At 43.1% G+C, this 16,793-nt stretch overlaps 1 protein-coding gene across 1 annotated transcript in view; it reads right to left on the bottom strand.

Annotated features, from left to right (window-relative positions):
* LOC140481095 (pantothenate kinase 3-like) overlaps positions 1-16,352 on the bottom strand; it is a 32,139-nt gene extending 15,787 nt beyond the window's left edge. The window contains exon 1 of the mRNA XM_072576758.1: positions 15,886-16,352. Within this exon, the coding sequence (XP_072432859.1) occupies positions 15,886-16,189 (304 nt within the window). The 5' untranslated portion in view covers positions 16,190-16,352. The remainder of the gene's footprint in view (positions 1-15,885) is intronic.
* Positions 16,353-16,793: the final 441 nt, after the last annotated feature.

The raw sequence follows: 16,793 nt of genomic DNA, 5'->3' as shown, positions 1-16,793 counted from the left end.
GGAAAATGGAAGTTCAGTCAGGAATTCTCCAAACAATTCTCAATAGCTAGCTATCTTTGTTTAGAAAGAGACTTAAAATGATTTTTAAAAAAATTGACCTATACTGAGATGGGGAGCGAAAATAATTTGTTAAACTCTGAATTCCTTAATTAAAGTTGTTCCATTCACTGCTCTTCTCTGACTGTCACAAGTGTCTTTTTATTACTCCTCTCAGACTACAATAAACTGGCTTGTGAACAAATCAAAAATAAGACACAATTATCTGCAGATGAGGGAAATTTACAGACTGTCTGCCTGGTGCCATGGTTTGAAATACCTGCTTGGGTCTACACAGAACCTGCCGTTGTCGTGATCCTGGAGGTACCAACAATAGTGATAGAACTCTAAAGAGGTTCTGCTTAGACAGTATGAACAATGAGGGACCAAATTAAAAAGCAGAATAATGCACAATCTCTGCTTTATTTACTGATCCACAAGCAAATTGGCATTGGCTAAGCAAATTTTGGCTAAGATGAATGCGGCTTAAAGACTGGCGAGGGAAAAATCGGTTTATATTCTGGGGCACTGGAGCTATACTACAGGACAGTCTTCACCCGAACTGTGATGAAACCAGTGTTCTGACAAGTCACAACTCATGTGGCAGAGAAGCTTTTAAACTGAACAGAGGAGAGGTGGATCTAGTTTGGTAAATTGTACAAATTAAGAGAAATTAAATAGAGCAAAGTAGCAATAAGGTAAATAGTGATCAGAACATGGCAGAAGGGGACAGTGTCCAACAGTACATGGGGTTAGAAGTCACAAAATAGAAAAAAGACAGTAACAAAGGCTACTTTTTAAAATTCACTAAGCATTCATATTAAAACAGATGAATGAGGGCGCAATTAAGAACTGGACATGTATGATTTGATAACCATTAGAGTCAGTGTTGCAAGATAGCAAATTCTGGAACTTGAATACTCAAGGGTACATCATATTTAGGATGAACAGGAAGCTACAATGATAATCACAGATTATTTAAGTCAACAAATAAATTGGATGCGTCAGATTATAAATTCAACCTCAAGACTACACTTGTATTTCTCAGAGCAGCAAATTCAGGAGTTAATCGGGGAGCAGGCTACACTAGACCAGGTACTATGCACCAAGATGGGATGAATCAATTGCCTCAGAGTGAAAGCACCCTTAGGTATGATCATAATAAGATTGAATTGCAGTTTCTGTTTTTTGGGGGGGAGGATGTTGAAAAAGAGCAGGAGTGGATTTAAGAATAGCAATAAAAACTTAAAGAATGGTAAATTCGAGGGTACAGAAATAGAGTTGGCCAAAGCCAACCGACCACAATGTCGAAGAGTGGGTGAACATGGATACAGTGGAAGATAAATGTGGTGCTGGAAAAGCGCAGGTCAGGGAGCATCCAAGGAGCAGGAGAATCGACGTTTCGGGTGTAAGCCCTTCTTCAGGAATCAGGCTTATGCCCGAAACGTCGATTCTCCTCCTCCTTGGATGATGCCTGTCCTGCAGCGCTTTTCCAGCACCACATTTTTCGGCTCTGATCTCCAGCATCTGCAGTGCTCACTTTCTCCTACAGTGGAAGATATTAGGGAGATAGTTTTGAGTATGCAAAATATGCATTCCAGTGAGAAAGATTCTCAAAGGACAGAAAACTGTGTGTGGAGTTTGCACATTCTTCCAGGGTCTGCGTGGGTTTCTTCTGGGCGCTCCAGTTTTCTCCACAGTCCAAAGATGTGCAGGTTAGGTGAATTGGCCACACTAAATTGCCTGTAGTGTTAGGTGCATTTGTCAGGGGTAAATGTAGGGGAATGGGTCTGGGTGGGTTGCTCGCTATACAGAGGGTCGGTGTGGACTAGTTGGGCTGAGGTTTCTACACTGTAGGGAATCTAACCTAACCTAACCATAAAAGAAAGTAGTATCAAACTGAAGGAAAAAATATATCCAATTCATCATAGTTCAAAGATTGGAAAGAAAAGGCTGGGAAAATAGTAATGGAGGATAAAAATAGCATATGAATTGAACAGATATTTTCATCAGTCATCACTAGAAAGGGTACAGGTAGCTTCCCAGAGATAGCTGTGAATCTGGAACTGAAAGGGAGGGAAGAACAAGAAAATTAGAATTAAACAGAGAAATACTGAGTCAATTGTTGGAACTCCAGGTTGACAAACTCCTGACTACTAATAGGTCCTAGGGTTTAAAAGAGAAGTCAGACGTGGGAAAGCTGAAGTGTTGATTTTAATTTTCCAAGACTCATTACATTCAGGGAAAGTTCCTTTAGATTAGAAAATAGTAAATTCTTTACTCAAAAAATATAGGGAAGCAGAATGCAGAAAGCTAAATGCCAGTTAACTTAACATCAGTTAGAGAAAATATTAGAAACTTGTATTAATGATGTTATAACAAGGTAACGCAACATGCTCAAGATAATAAGGCAATGCCAACATGGTTTTGTCAAAGTAAAATAAAGCTTAACTAAGTTATTGGAGTTCTTTGAAAGCGTTCGACAAGTTTCTCCATGGGAGACTGGTTAGCAAGGTTAGATCTCATGGAATACAGAGAGAATTAGCCATTTGGATACAGAACTGGCTCAAAGGTAGAAGACAGAGGGTGGTGGTGGCAGGTTGTTTTTCAGACTGGAGGCCTGTGACCAATGGAATGCTACAAGGATCGGTGCTGGGTCCTCTATTTTTTGTCATTTACATAAATTATTTGGATGAGAGCATAAGAGGTACAGTTAGTAAGTTTGCAAATGACACCAAAATTGGAGATGTAGTGGACAGCGAAAAAGGTTGCCTCAGATTACAACAGGATCTGGACCAGATGGGCTAATGGGCTAAGAAGTGGCAGATGGAGTTTAAGTCAGATAAATGCGAGGTGCTGCATTTTAGGAAAGCAAATCTTGGCAGGACTTATATACTTAATGGTAAGGTCCTAGGGTGTGTTGCTGAACAAAGAGACCTTGGAGTGCAGGTTCATAGCTCCTTGAAAGTGGAGTTGCAGGTAGATAGGATAGTGAAGGCGGCGTTTGGTATGCTTTCCTTTATTGGTCAGAGTATTGAGTACAGGAGATGGGAGATCATGTTGCGGCTGTACAGGTTATTCGTTAGGCCACTGTTGGAATAGTGCATGCAATTCTGGTCTCCTTCCTATCGGAAAGATGTTGTGAAACTTGAAAGGGTTCAGAAAAGATTTACAAGGATGTTTCCAGGGTTGGAGGATTTGAGCTATAGGGAGAGGATGAATAGGCTGGGGCTGTTTTCCCTAGAGTGTCGGAGGCTGAGGGGTGAGTTTATAGAAGTTTACAAAAACATGAAAGGCATGGATAGGATAAATAGACAAAGTCTTTTCCCTGGGGTCAGGGAGTCCAGAACTAGAAGGCATAGGTTTCGGGTGAGAGGGCAAAGATATAAAAGAGACCTAACGGGCAACCTTTTCACACAGAAGGTGGTACGTGTATGGAATGAGCTGCCAGAGGAAGTGGAGGAGTCTGGTACAAATGCAACATTTAAAAGGTATTTGGATGGTTACATGAATAGGAAGGGTTTGAAGTGATATGGGCCGGGTGCTGGCAGGTGGGACTAGATGGGGTTGGGATATCTGGTCGGCATGGACGAGTTGGACCAAAGGGTCTGTTTCCACGCTGTACATCTCTTATGACTCTATGACTAAGTCACTTGTACAGTTGATATAAATGATTGAACAAAGTGGTCAAAGGAATGGTCACTAAATTTGCTGACGAAACAAAGACGGGTACCAAAGTGAGTTGTGCAGAGGACTTAAGGAGCCTACAAAAGGATATAGATAGATTAAGTGAATGGGAAAAGATCTGGCAAATGGAATATAATGAAATTGTCTATCTTGGCAGAAAGAATAATAAAGAAACATTACCTAAATACTGACAGGCTGCAAAGGTATCAGGTTTGCTTGTGCATGAATTGCATAGGTTTAGTATGTAGGCAAAGCAAGTAATCTGGAAAGCTAACAGGATGTTATATTAAATCGCACAGGGAATTAAATGCAAGAGGAGGTACATTATGCCTGTTATACAGGGCACCGTTGAGACTCTGGAGTATTGAGTACAGCACTTAAGTACAGGCAACTATACTTGCAGGAGGACATTAATGCATTGGGAGCAGCTAAGAGAAGATTTATTAGAGTAATGCCTGGAATGAGCCAATCTTATGAAGAAAGGCTACATCAGGCTAGGCCTGTATCCCCTTGGAGTTTAAGTCACTTCTGAGTCTCCTAACATAAGATTCTAAGGGACTTGACAGGGTGGATTTCAAAAGAATGTTTCCTTATCTGAGGGTTGAAAGTCTTTGGAAATCCCTTCTTAATGCAGTGGATGCAAAATGTTATTTACTCTTAATTACTGAGGGAGTTTCAAATTGTTTGAAGATATGCAAGAGTGTAGAGTTGAGGTTAAAATCAGATCAGCAATGATCATATTCTTGTTCCTTGTCCATACATTCATATGGCCTTCTCAGTGATGCGCTGGGGAAATAGGGCAACAGCAAAAGAAATGAACAGACTGTACTTTTGTGTTCACTGAACAGGATACAGATAACATTCCAGAAATCAGAGTGCAAACGATGGAGGGGAACTTAAAACCATCACAATTGCCAGGGAAAAGGCACTGAGAAAAGTAATTAGAACTAAAATCTCACAAATTCCCATTTATCTCTAATCACCGCTCCCCTTCCACATTCCTCACGAAGGGTTTATGCCCAAAATGTTGGCTCTTCTGCTCCTCGGATGCTGCCAGATCTACTGTGCTTTTCCAGCCCCACCCTTTGTGACGTTGACAAACTTCATCCTTGGGTGTTAAAAGCAGCAGCTATTAAGGCAATAGACACATTGATTTCAGATTTCCAGAATTCCCTAAATTATGCAAAAGTAGCATCAGACTGAAAAACAGGAGAAGTGACTTTTATTCGACAGGAGGGAGAAGATAGAGATCATGATCTATAAGTCAGTAAGTTCGCCCAATATTTGCCACAGGGAAAATCCTGGAATCTATTCAGGTAGTTCTGGCTTGGAACTTAGAAAATCATAGAACAAGGGAAACTCTAGCTGATTGCATTATTGAAGTGAAATCATGCTTGACTTATTTCTTGAATTCTTTGGGCAAGTGATTGACTAAATAAAAAGGAATCAGGGAAGGTAATGCACTTATACTGAGAAGGCATTAGATGAAGTGTCTTAAAGATTACTAGCAAAATAAAACCTTATGGTGTAGGCAGTGAGATGCTTTTCTGGGCAAAAGATGCCTGAAGGAACTTAACTGAGGAAAGAACAAACAAGCGGGGTCAGTAAAAAGAACAGAGGAGTGAGGGAAGAGAGAAAAAGAGAGGAGAAATAAAATGGAGAGAGGCGGGTAAAGGATGACCAAATTAGCAATCACAAAAAAGTTGCCTACTGGGACACCAAATTCTGCTCCTTAAAAGTCAAGGGGTTTAGACATGTGGCGGCATACCTTTGGAGCCTTCTGGACAGACACAGGGATACTACCATTGAACCACAAGAGACCCAAAATGTTCACCTTTTAAAAGGGACCTGCATTTCTAACACCTACATTTAATTGCAAAAATTCAGGTCATTCAGGCGTCTGTTAGCCAAGCATTATGACAAAATGGACAGCAGCAGCTCTGCAAAATAGTGAGTTACGTTCTATACTATGAATCAAACATTTTCTGGATCTATCGTACAACAGTGGAAACAGAAGTTATTTCAGAAGATTGCTTGGCTACAATCACATGTGTCAGAGCGGAACACGTGAAGGCAATTCCACTCAGCAGATAATAGAAAAGGAAATAGAAAAAATAAAGAGCCAACAAACAAAAGAAAGGGTGTACAGATCTAAACAGTCTTGATAAGACAGATGTTGAAAAGATGTTTGCTCTTATGAGTCAGTCCAAACCTTGGGAAGACAGATTTAAAATTTGGGGGGGGGGGTTTCACCCTTTTAGGACAAAGTTAACGGGAATTTTTTTCTAAGGTTGTGCGACTTCACAACTGTGCCTCAGAAGATGGTGGAGGCGAGGTAATTGAATATTATGAAGTGGTGGTAGAACAAAAGTCCAAGGTGGAGATGGTAATGTGAAATTCAGAAATCAAGCAGATCAGCCATGATCATATTGAATGGCAGAGTTAGCGTGAAGGGCAAGTGTCTTACTTCTGCTCCAGATTCACATGTTCTTAATTCTGCTATTATTACAAAAGCCACTCTTGCCTTCCTGATATTCATTTAATCTTTCCCCTATTTATATTTATTTACGTTTTATTTATACACCTTGTGCAAAAATGTGCAAATCTATTTCTTTGAAAGTGAAGTCAGCTCCTTCAGGTTCTAGGATCTGACTCAGCAGCCACAGAATCAATGGTCAGTGACACTGAATTTCCTTCATGGACATTCATACTCATTAGTGAATGATTGCTGATTAAACTGATTCTTCTGGAACATACTACCATGCCAACAAGTCAGGATAGGCTTAAGAATAAAAGCAAAGTACTGTGGATGTTGGAGATTTGAAATATAAGCACGAAATGCTGGAAAAACTCAGCAAGTCTGTCATCTATAGAGAGGTGCAGAGTTAACATTGAGCTCAATATGACTTATTATGGAACTCAGTTTTAAGAGTAGCTAGCGTGGTATAGTACCAGTAGAGCAAAATACACGAAAGGGGAAATAAGTTTGTTAAATATTAATTTAGAGGCAGAGTTATAGATAGTTATTTACTCAACTGTGGTTTTTATATCAGAGTATTGATCATTTCAGATATTTGTTCCAAATTCAAAAGAAACTCCACGTTACTTGCACATTTATGCTTTAGAGACAAAAGAATGCTGACTCAACTTTGGGAATTATCCCACATATACGCCTTCACAAACACAAAATAATCAGGGCTGAAAATTTTCTTTGTTTGAACAAAAATGGAGTTGATCATGTTTTCAAACATTTCAAGAGTACACAATTTGCAAAATAAATTGCACTTGATTTATTACATTTTTTCTGTTTCAGCAGTAAAATAAGTAGTTTTTATCCAAATATTTGCCCACCCTCTAACAGTGGATGCAGGAAGCTAAATTAACTACACTTCAATATATTCTGTTAACTGACTTGGCGCAAATTTGAGAGATTTTCATAGATTAATTTCTCTTCATAAAAGTTAGAAAACACACACTAAATTTTATACAGAAGTAATTTCTACAACAGAATTTCTCCAATTCCCAGGAAGAAGCAGAGAAACAGTTAATTTAAGCATCTAATTGCACTCTTTCTGCCCCTACACTCAAACAATTCTGAAATTTGTTTTGGCTCAAATTTTCTCCAACTCTGTCAAGTATTGAAAAAAAGTAAAGGCATGATTGCAGAATTAGATATTACACTCCTTCCCATCAATCAAATGAACTCTGGCTTTCAAACTTTAAGCATATCTTTCTTCTAGTCCGAACCAGCAGTCACACCCTTTTTAAACACAGAAAAGGATAATCACTTTCAAAAGCAACTCTCAAGCCAGCAGCTTCCTGAGCGGCACATTAAACCTTCAATTCTATTTGGAGTTGGCAGTACCTGCACAATTGCTTTTACACAGGTTCAACGTATAAAACTCTGTACTGGCAGATAAAATTTAAAATTGAAATTTCTAACCTCAATACAGGTAAATAGGTGACAATTGCCTAAAGCTCTTGAAAACAGCTGGCAATGTATTGATGAAACTACAACTCAACATGTTCAAGATTTCACATCAAGTATGTGACTGAAGGTCATAAGAGAGGCACCATTCAGGCCTCACAGTTATGCTCTGGAAATATTCCACATTCGGATTAGAAAACATGAACAAAAACAAATGCCAGCTACAGCAACAAACAATATTCTGCAAACAACTGAGCCTCCCATCCTCACAGTCAATGCAGCTGAGTGGACATAGAACGCTGACTGTTTACAAAATTGTAATGACTTAGTTCAAGTTATATTCTGCACAATAGCCCTCTTTCTAGCACGTACTAGAAACAGGAAATGATCTTGTGGTGCAGCCATAGTATCCCTGCCTCTGAGCTGTAAGGCATGGGTTCCCACCTGCTCCAGAGCTGTATCAGAACAGGCTTTCCAGAAACACAGGATGGTTTGCCCCACTTTTCCATGGGACCACAGCTCATATGCAGTTTAACTCAATATGCTACATTTGCTCCATACACCTTAAAATCTTTGACAAACAGGTAAAGATCAACTTAAGATTTAACATGAAGAAATTGAGGACTGCAGATGCTGGAGGTCAGAGTAGAGAGCTGGGTGCTGGAAAAGCACAGCAGGTCAGGCAGCATCTGAGGAGCAGGAGAATCGAGGTTTCGGGCAAGTGCTTCCGCCTCCACTGACGCCACTCACCTCAATATTGCCAACAGAATTTCACACGACATGTGTTCCGCCACTTCACGCCCTTGTGGATCTCACACTCACCACCACCACCACCATCCCCCCCACCCCCAAACAACACTGAGTGAGCGTCATATAAATGATATCACCCTCTGTCTCCACTACCACTCCCATTCCAGTTACAGTCTCCACACCACACGCAGCTCCAGCCCTACACCAGTCCTATATCCCAGCCCTGCCGTTTTTTCACCACCCCCCAGACCTCCCCCTCACTGAGGACAAATAACCAGCCCTCAGTAAAGGCCTCACCTTCATCCCCCTCCTCTTCCAGATCAACGAATTCAACACCCGTTGCGACATCGTCACCTCTGCCTCAGGGCTTACATTTTCCACCAAGACTCCCGCCCACCTTCTCCAGCCTCCAACACACCCCATCCACCTGGACATCATGTGCTGGTCTGTTACCCGCCCTCGATCTCTTTATTTCCAATTGTTGCCGGGACATTGACTGCCACAACTAGCCCACCACTTTCACCCACTCCGACCTCTCAGCCTCACAACACGCAGCTCCCCACTCCAACCCCAACCTCACCATCAAACCAATGGAAAAGGAGGAGGCACAGTGACAGTTTAGCGCCTTACTGCCCCGGTCAACCCATTGTTTCAGCCTGCTCCTGCCTCACCAATCTCATCTCCACCTACCTCGATGCTGTCCTATCCCCACTGGACCAGGAACTCCACACATATGTTCGGGGCACGAACAATATCCTCCATCTCCTCCAAGACTTTTGTTTTCCCAATGCCTCATCTTCGTCATAGACATCCAGTCCCTATATACCTCTATCCGCCATGATGAAGGCCTCCAAGCCCTCAGTTTCTTCCTCTCCAGGCGTTCCCATCAGAACCCCTTCACTGGCACTGGTGGTTTCGTTGAACTGGTCCTCACCCTCAATAATTTTTCCTTTGAATCCTCCCACTTCCTCCAGGCAAAAGGGTTACCCTTGAGCACCCACATGGGCCCCAGTTATGCTCATCTTTGTCAGTTACAGCGGCACCATTCCCTACCTTTTCCTTTGTTATATTGATGACTATATTGGCGCCAACTCGTGCTCCCATGAGGAGGTTGAATAGTTCATCAACTTCAACACATTCCACCTCTGACCGCAAGTTCACCTGGACATTTCACATACTTCACTCTTCTTCCTGGACCTCTCCATTTTCATCAACGGTGACCAACTCAACACAGACATCTTCTACAAGCCTATTGACTCCCACAGCTACCTGGACTGCACCTCCTCCACCCTGCCTCCTGTAAAAATGCTATCAGTTATTCCTAATTCCTCCACCTCATCAGCTTCCAGGAGGACCAATTCCACCACAGAAAACAACAAATGGCCTCCTTCTTCAAAGATGACAATTTCCCCTCCCACGTGGTCGATGATGCCCTCATCCACTTCTCACACCTCCATCTTCAAACCCCACCCCTCCAACCACAGCAAGCAAAGAAACCCCCGGTCCTCACCTTCCACCCCACCAACCTTCGTATACATCGCATCATCTTCCGCATTTCCACCACCTACAGACGGATATCACCAGAGATATATTTCCTTCCCCTCCAATTTGCATAAAGAGCATTCCCTTAGTGACTCTCATGTCAGGTCCATGCCCCCTCCTGGCACCTTCCCCTGCCACCGCAACAATTGCAAAACCTGCACCCACACCTCCCCCTTCACCTCGATCCAAAACCCCAAAGGAGCCTTCCACATCCATCAGAGTTTTACCTGCACTTCCACATGCTGTCCCGTTTACCTCTTCAGTCGAAGCAAAAACGGTCAGAAATACAGTATAGTTTTACCTCCTTCATCTTTATTCAGGGCCCTGGAGGGAGAGAGAACGATCGCTCGTGTGTACAGGGACATGAGTTCACGGTCTTCTCTGGATCAGCAGTTTCTCAATGAACTATATAGTCATTTTACAGGGAGAAGCATCCAGACAAAGCAACATACATATTAATTGGGTGACCATTACAATCAACGAGTATCAATAGCAGAGATCAAGCCCTTTACTGTTACACAATGAATTTTCTTAATCTTGTTAACTGGATTCATACAACGGATGTTTCCTTGTTGGCTGACCTTGCATACTGAATGCTTCCAATCTTGTGAAATGGCTCTACATAATGACTATTTTTCCACCTTGTTAACTCATTACCCTTGCCTCCAACACCCCATTGTTAACTGTAAGTTCTTATCTGATCTGAGTCATGATCAGCTGAACCTCTTGTTTCACAAAACTCAGAACTTAACTCTTTCCCTGCCTGCTCATACCCAATACACATTCTCACACACGTCATTTGCTATATCCATTGCGCCCGATGCGGTTTCCTCTACATCAGGGAGGCAGGACACTTACTTGCAGAACGCTTCAGAGAACATCTCCAGGACAGCCGCACCAACAATCCCCACCGCCCCGTGACTGAACAATTCAACACCCCCGCTCACCCCCCCACCCCCCCCCACCCACAACTCGGCCAAGGACATGCAGGTCGTGGGGCTCCTCCATCGCTACACCCTAACTACCCGACACCTGGAGGAAGAACGCCTCATCTTCTGCATTGGGACCCTCCAACCATACGGCAGCGATATGGATTTCACCAATTTCCTCATTTCCCCTCCCCCCACCTTATCCCAGTTCCAACCTTCCAACTTCAGCACTGCCCTCATGACCTGTCCATCTTCCTTCCCACCTATATGCTCCACCCTCCTTGCCAACCTATCACCATTATCCTCTCTGCTGTCTACCTATCGCACTCTCAATTACCCTCCCCTAGCCCCACTCCCTTCTCATTTATCTCTCCTCCCCCTCAGCTCACAAGCTTCATTCCTAATGAAGGGCTTTTGCCCGAAACGTTGATTTCGCTGCTCATTGGATGCTGCCTGAACTGCTGTGCTCTTCCAGCACCACTGATCCAGTCACAAGCTTCATTCCTGATCAAGGGCTCTTGCCCGAAATGTCGATTCTCCTACTCCTCGGATGCTGCCTGACCTGCTGTGATCTTCCAGCACCCCACTCTTGACTAAGATTTAATATGTTCAATTCATCAAAAGTCAATACTCGTAGACAGGAGTTCCAAACTGCCTAGTCACATTCTTTGTACGTACAAATGTTTCCCAGTTTCACTCCTGAACATTTTGGCTCTAAGTTTGACTGTGCCCCCTTATCTGGAAAAGAATAGCCGGTCAGGCTGTATCCGAGGAGCAGGAGAGTCAACGTTTCAAGCATAAGCTCTTCATCAGAGTTTTTATTCGAAATGTCAACTCTCCTGCTCCTCAGATGCTGCCTGACTTGCTGCGCTTTTCTAGGATCACATTTTTTGATTCTGATCTCCAGCATCTGCAGTCCTCACTTTCTCCTATGCCCACTAATCTGATATACCAACTTGGTGAAGTAGTTCCAACAGTTGTTTCCTTGATATGCTACTGTATGGAACAAAACTGCATTTGTGACAGCATTTGAGAGAGATTTGGTTTATTAGTAAAGTATATTTTTGAAACTAAAGGTATCTCAATTTCTTAAAAGCACTGATCAAAATTTACATTGAACAAACACCAGATTATTGGTTATCTCCTCAGTCTTTTTTTATTCTGAGGAAAACAATCTTGCTTCAAGGCTGAAACACTCCAGAATATCTTGGTGAATTCCTCTCTGCACTTTCTCGAACGCAATCAAAGCCTTCCTAACGTATGGCATCCAAAATGGCACACAGTACTCCAGTTGTGGTCTAAATAACACTAATATCTATCATAACCTCCTTGCTTTTGCATCAATACCTTGACTAATAAACACATATCCCATGTCTTAACTACCTTGTCCACCTGTCCTGTTACCTTTGTGGATCTATGGCCACGCACAGTAAGGTCCCACTTTCTAGGGTCCTACAATTAATCACGTAATCGCTTGGCTTGTTAGTCTTCCTAAAATGCATCACTTCACACTTTTCAAGATTCAATTGCATTTGCCATTTATCTGTCCACCTGACCAGTTCATGCATATTGTCCTGCAGTCTAAGGCTTTCCTCGTCACTATTTACTACACTATCAATGCTCTTCTCATCTGCAAATTTACAAATCAAACCTCTTACTTTCAGATCGTTCATGTCTGGATCAACAGCAAGGGACCCAGCACCAAATGCTGCAGTATGCCACTAGAGGTAGTTTTCTAGTCACAAAACATCACCTTCAACTGTCACCCTCAGCTTCTTGCCACCGAGCCAATTTGGGATTCAACTTGCCCTTTTCTCCCCATTGGGTGTTACCTTCTTGACGATTCTGCCATGCAAGGTCTTGTCAAAAGCCTTAATGAAATTTATGTACAGTACATCATTGGTACTGCTGTCATCCATACATTTAAGTTTTTCAGGAGAGTCTAACTTGTAAGATAGCACTGCTTTATAATGGTAACATGTATTTCTTGATTAATCCTTCAGGGAGAAAGTGAGGACTGCAGATGCTGGAGATGAGAGCTGAAAATGTTGCTGGAAAAGCGCAGCAGGTCAGGCACCATCCAAAGAGCAGGAGAATCGACGTTTCGGGCAAGAGCCCTTCTTCAGGAATTAATTTCCTGAGGAAGAGCTCATGCCCGAAACGTCGATTCTCCTGCTCCTTGATTAATCCTTCCCTTTCCAAATGGAAATTAATTCTGTCCACAATTTATTTCAATGGTTTCCTTAACACTAATCAAACTCACTGGCCTATATATTTCCCTGCTTCTTGAATAAAGATACCATATTAGCTGTCCTCTAGCCCTGTGGCAACTCTCTTCAATGCCCAGAGAAAGTATGAAAGTTAATGTCAGGACACCCAGTCTCCTCCCTTGTCTCCCACAATGTGGGATACATATCCCCGGTCATAGGGATGTATCCAATTTTAAGCCTGCTAAACTACTGATATTTCTTCTCTTGATTGCAATTTGTTCATATTACAGTCCTCTTCAATTTTAATATCTACATAAATTTTTCTCTATCATGAATGAAGATGCGAAGTACTAATTTATAACCTCATGTATATCTTCAGGCCCTTGGATTTTCTTTTATGTTATCCACCAGTGCTTTATTATCCTCCTCTTAGTTTTCTAAGTAACCAAATGCAGTTTTTCTACACCACCACGGCTTGTGGTTCTCTGAACACTCAGGATCTACCCTTGTTCAATCCTGTACATTCTTTGAATACCCACAGTTTCATGGAATTTTTGGTCTCACTCTTCACCTTCACAGGAAAATATTAGCCCTGCAATTTCACTATTTCCTTTTTGAAAGATTCCTCCTGCTCCAATATAGATTTTTCTTTAATCCACTTTGGCCAGATCCTGATTTAAAATCTGCCTTTGCCCCCAATTCAAAATATTGATTTCTGGTCCATCTTTGCCCTTTTCTATGACCACCTTTAATTTTATTGAGTTATGATCACTGTGACCAAAATACTCTCCCACTGAAATGGCTCCTGCCATTCATTACTAGTTCAAGAATTTGCCTTCATTTCAAACTTAGTTTCTGACAAAGGTCTTTCATCAAAGTCTCTTCCAAGTTCACATAAATAGCTTCCACATTCCTATGACCACTATTCTACTCACAAATTAAAATTCAATCAGCCTAATTAGCTATAATTGACCCACTATAAATCCACAACGGTTATTTGCAGGGCTGACGCTGTCGTCCTGGGGAGGTGGCCGGTAGGTGTGTCGGGGTAGCCCACTGGCCGGACGACGCATTGGGGTGGGTGAGAGCCCAATGGTATGTCGGGGCAGACCGAGCGCCAGAAGGTGGGTAGCTGCCCTCAGTGCTATCACCCCAGGCGGGCTGTCCTAGAGGTGGTCGAAAAGTGTGTCAGGGCGGACTGAGAACTGGAAGGGCATGGGGTGGACCGAGAGCCAGGTGGTGTGTTGGGGCGGGCTGCATTAGAGTGGTTGGAAGGTGGGAGGGAGGGGGACTTGCTGGGTCTGTATCGTATGCACTGTTTTTTAAATATCAGGATTGTCCTATGTATAAATGTCATTGATGTTTTTTTCATATTTGAAACTAGGATTTGTGGTTTGTCCTCAATTCCCTGTCAACTGGTTGAACGGTAGGGTTTGAAGCCTGGTTTTGCTGCTCCTCTTCCTTGTAAAATTGCTATTGTATACAGCTGTAAATGTTAACTGTTTTTTGTAAACTGTGTTTTGTAATTGCTTAATAAAATTTTAAAAATCTGCAGAGCTGAAAATTTCAAGTCACACTTCTGTAGATTCTACTAAAGCTCTTTATAACAGATCTTAGGATAGTAGGTGTACATTTCCCTAGTTCCTCGCTGTCACCATCTTAAGTAACAGAATAACACACACAACATTCAGCATTGAACAGCAAACACAGGCAATTCAGAAAATGCAAATGGGTTTAATTGCTCCAGTAATCCAAGCCTAATCCCAGTGCCGCACTCCTGACAATGAGGTTTACTGGTCTAACTACTGGACCAAAACATTACCAACAACAAAAACAGAAATTGCTGGTAAAGCTCAGCAGGTCTGGCAGCAGCTGTGGAGAGAAAACAGAGTTAACACTTTGGGTTGAGGGTCATCGGACCCGAAACGTTAACTCTGATTTCTCTTCACAGATGCTGCCAGACCTGCGGGGCTTTTCCAGCAATTTGTTTTTGATTCTGATTTACAGCATCTGCAGTTCCTTCATTTTTTTTTAAATTGACCAAAACATTATATTCTATTGATGTGAGGAATGTCAGATAATTTTACAGACGCTTGCAGTCCACAATTGCTAAACAAATGGTGAAGAAATGTACAGTCAAGGTGCCTTAAGATTTCCATAAAACATTCTAATCACTGTATCTTTAAGGAGCCACTTGGGTTGAGCATGAACCTACGCCGAATAACCACTGTTATATTTTCTCCCAGCGGTGCAATTCTCTCAATTCACACGCTAATCAGTACATGACAGTGAACTGACAGTCCTGAGAATTATAGGTTGACAACTCCAACAGAGTAACAAAAATAAAGCAAAACCTAAGTTGCAAACACAGTTAATATTTATTCTACACTCTGCGATTGCGAAGATTTGTTTTTCACTGTTGCGTGGCTTGAATTTTTTTTAAAATTCACGAACAGGATTTGAATGATGAAGAATCATCATTCACCCATCTAAGATTAAATGAATTTTGTTAGATTTGCTTTTTTTCGGGGGTGGGGGGGGGTTGGGGAGGAGATGTTATATTAACACATCAGCAATTTCAAACAGCGATTTTCCAAATTAGATATGACAGCATTTACACAATGAGCAACCTCGGCTACGGCACCTACAAAATCGAGCGCGATCTTGAAACGTTGATTTTCAAAATTAAAAATAACACATACAAACGCACTGTTGAACATGCAAATGCTTCCCTGTCAATTTGCTCCCGAGAACGAGCAGATTGTGATTGCAGTGACACTAATGAGTGCACATTCCGACTTACGGGGCCTGTTTTTCTTGACGGTCTCCCGGCGCTGCTGCAGCCGCCGGCTCGTGCTCGGAGCCGGATCTTTGGTGACCGGCGTCCGGCGCCCATCCGAGCAGCCGGCTCGGTGCCTTTCCACCTCGGGCTCCGGTGGCTGTCGCTGCTGCTTCTTCTTCTTCGGGCGGCAGGCAGCCTTGTCCCCCCGGTGCGGCTGCGGCTGCGGTTGCTTCTCGTCCGATTCCTCCTGCAGGGCGCAGCCGCCATGGTAACCGTTCACTACCGCCCCGTTCATCATCGCCCGGCCGCTCTGCACCGGTTCCATCGCCGACTCTTACCAAACACAAACGTATCGTTCGCAGGTCAAGTTTATCCAGATGGTTGTGTAGAGAGACAGCCGCTATCTTTAATTTTTTTTAAAAATAAAAGGAGCAATCGCGGCCATTCAGCCACGGCCCCTGATCGCTCTTCTCCTCCTCATCGTTAAACCGCCCCCTCTCCGCCGCCGACAACAACAACAACGAACCGGAAACACCCGCTGACGGACAGCCGCCTTGCCCAATCAGCAACCCCCGGTTGTCGCCACCTCTCCAATCCGGCGAGGGGGCGGGATCACCCTGCCGATTAATCCGATCTTGCTTTGATCACTCGAGTGTTTGCCTCCCGCAACAGTGAGACGTGAATTGCGGGCATCCCGCCGCGCCTGGGGTCGCTTCGCTTGGTTCAAACCTCAGCCTATTCCCTTTTGCATTATTCGGATTCCGTCACCCGCAGACCGGAAGTTGGACGCGTTCCCTGATGGACGTGGCAAGGGGACCAATCGGCGAAGCGATTGTGGCTCCTTTACACCCAACCAGAGCGCAGGAGGGGGGCGGTACATCTGCGGGTTGATGGGCAGGCGGAGGACGAAAGCCTCACGAATGTTGGTA

The sequence above is a fragment of the Chiloscyllium punctatum genome, chromosome 1 (genome assembly GCF_047496795.1).
Source record: "Chiloscyllium punctatum isolate Juve2018m chromosome 1, sChiPun1.3, whole genome shotgun sequence".
Lineage (NCBI taxonomy): Eukaryota > Metazoa > Chordata > Chondrichthyes > Orectolobiformes > Hemiscylliidae > Chiloscyllium > Chiloscyllium punctatum.
This window is presented reverse-complemented; position numbering and strand designations above follow the sequence as displayed.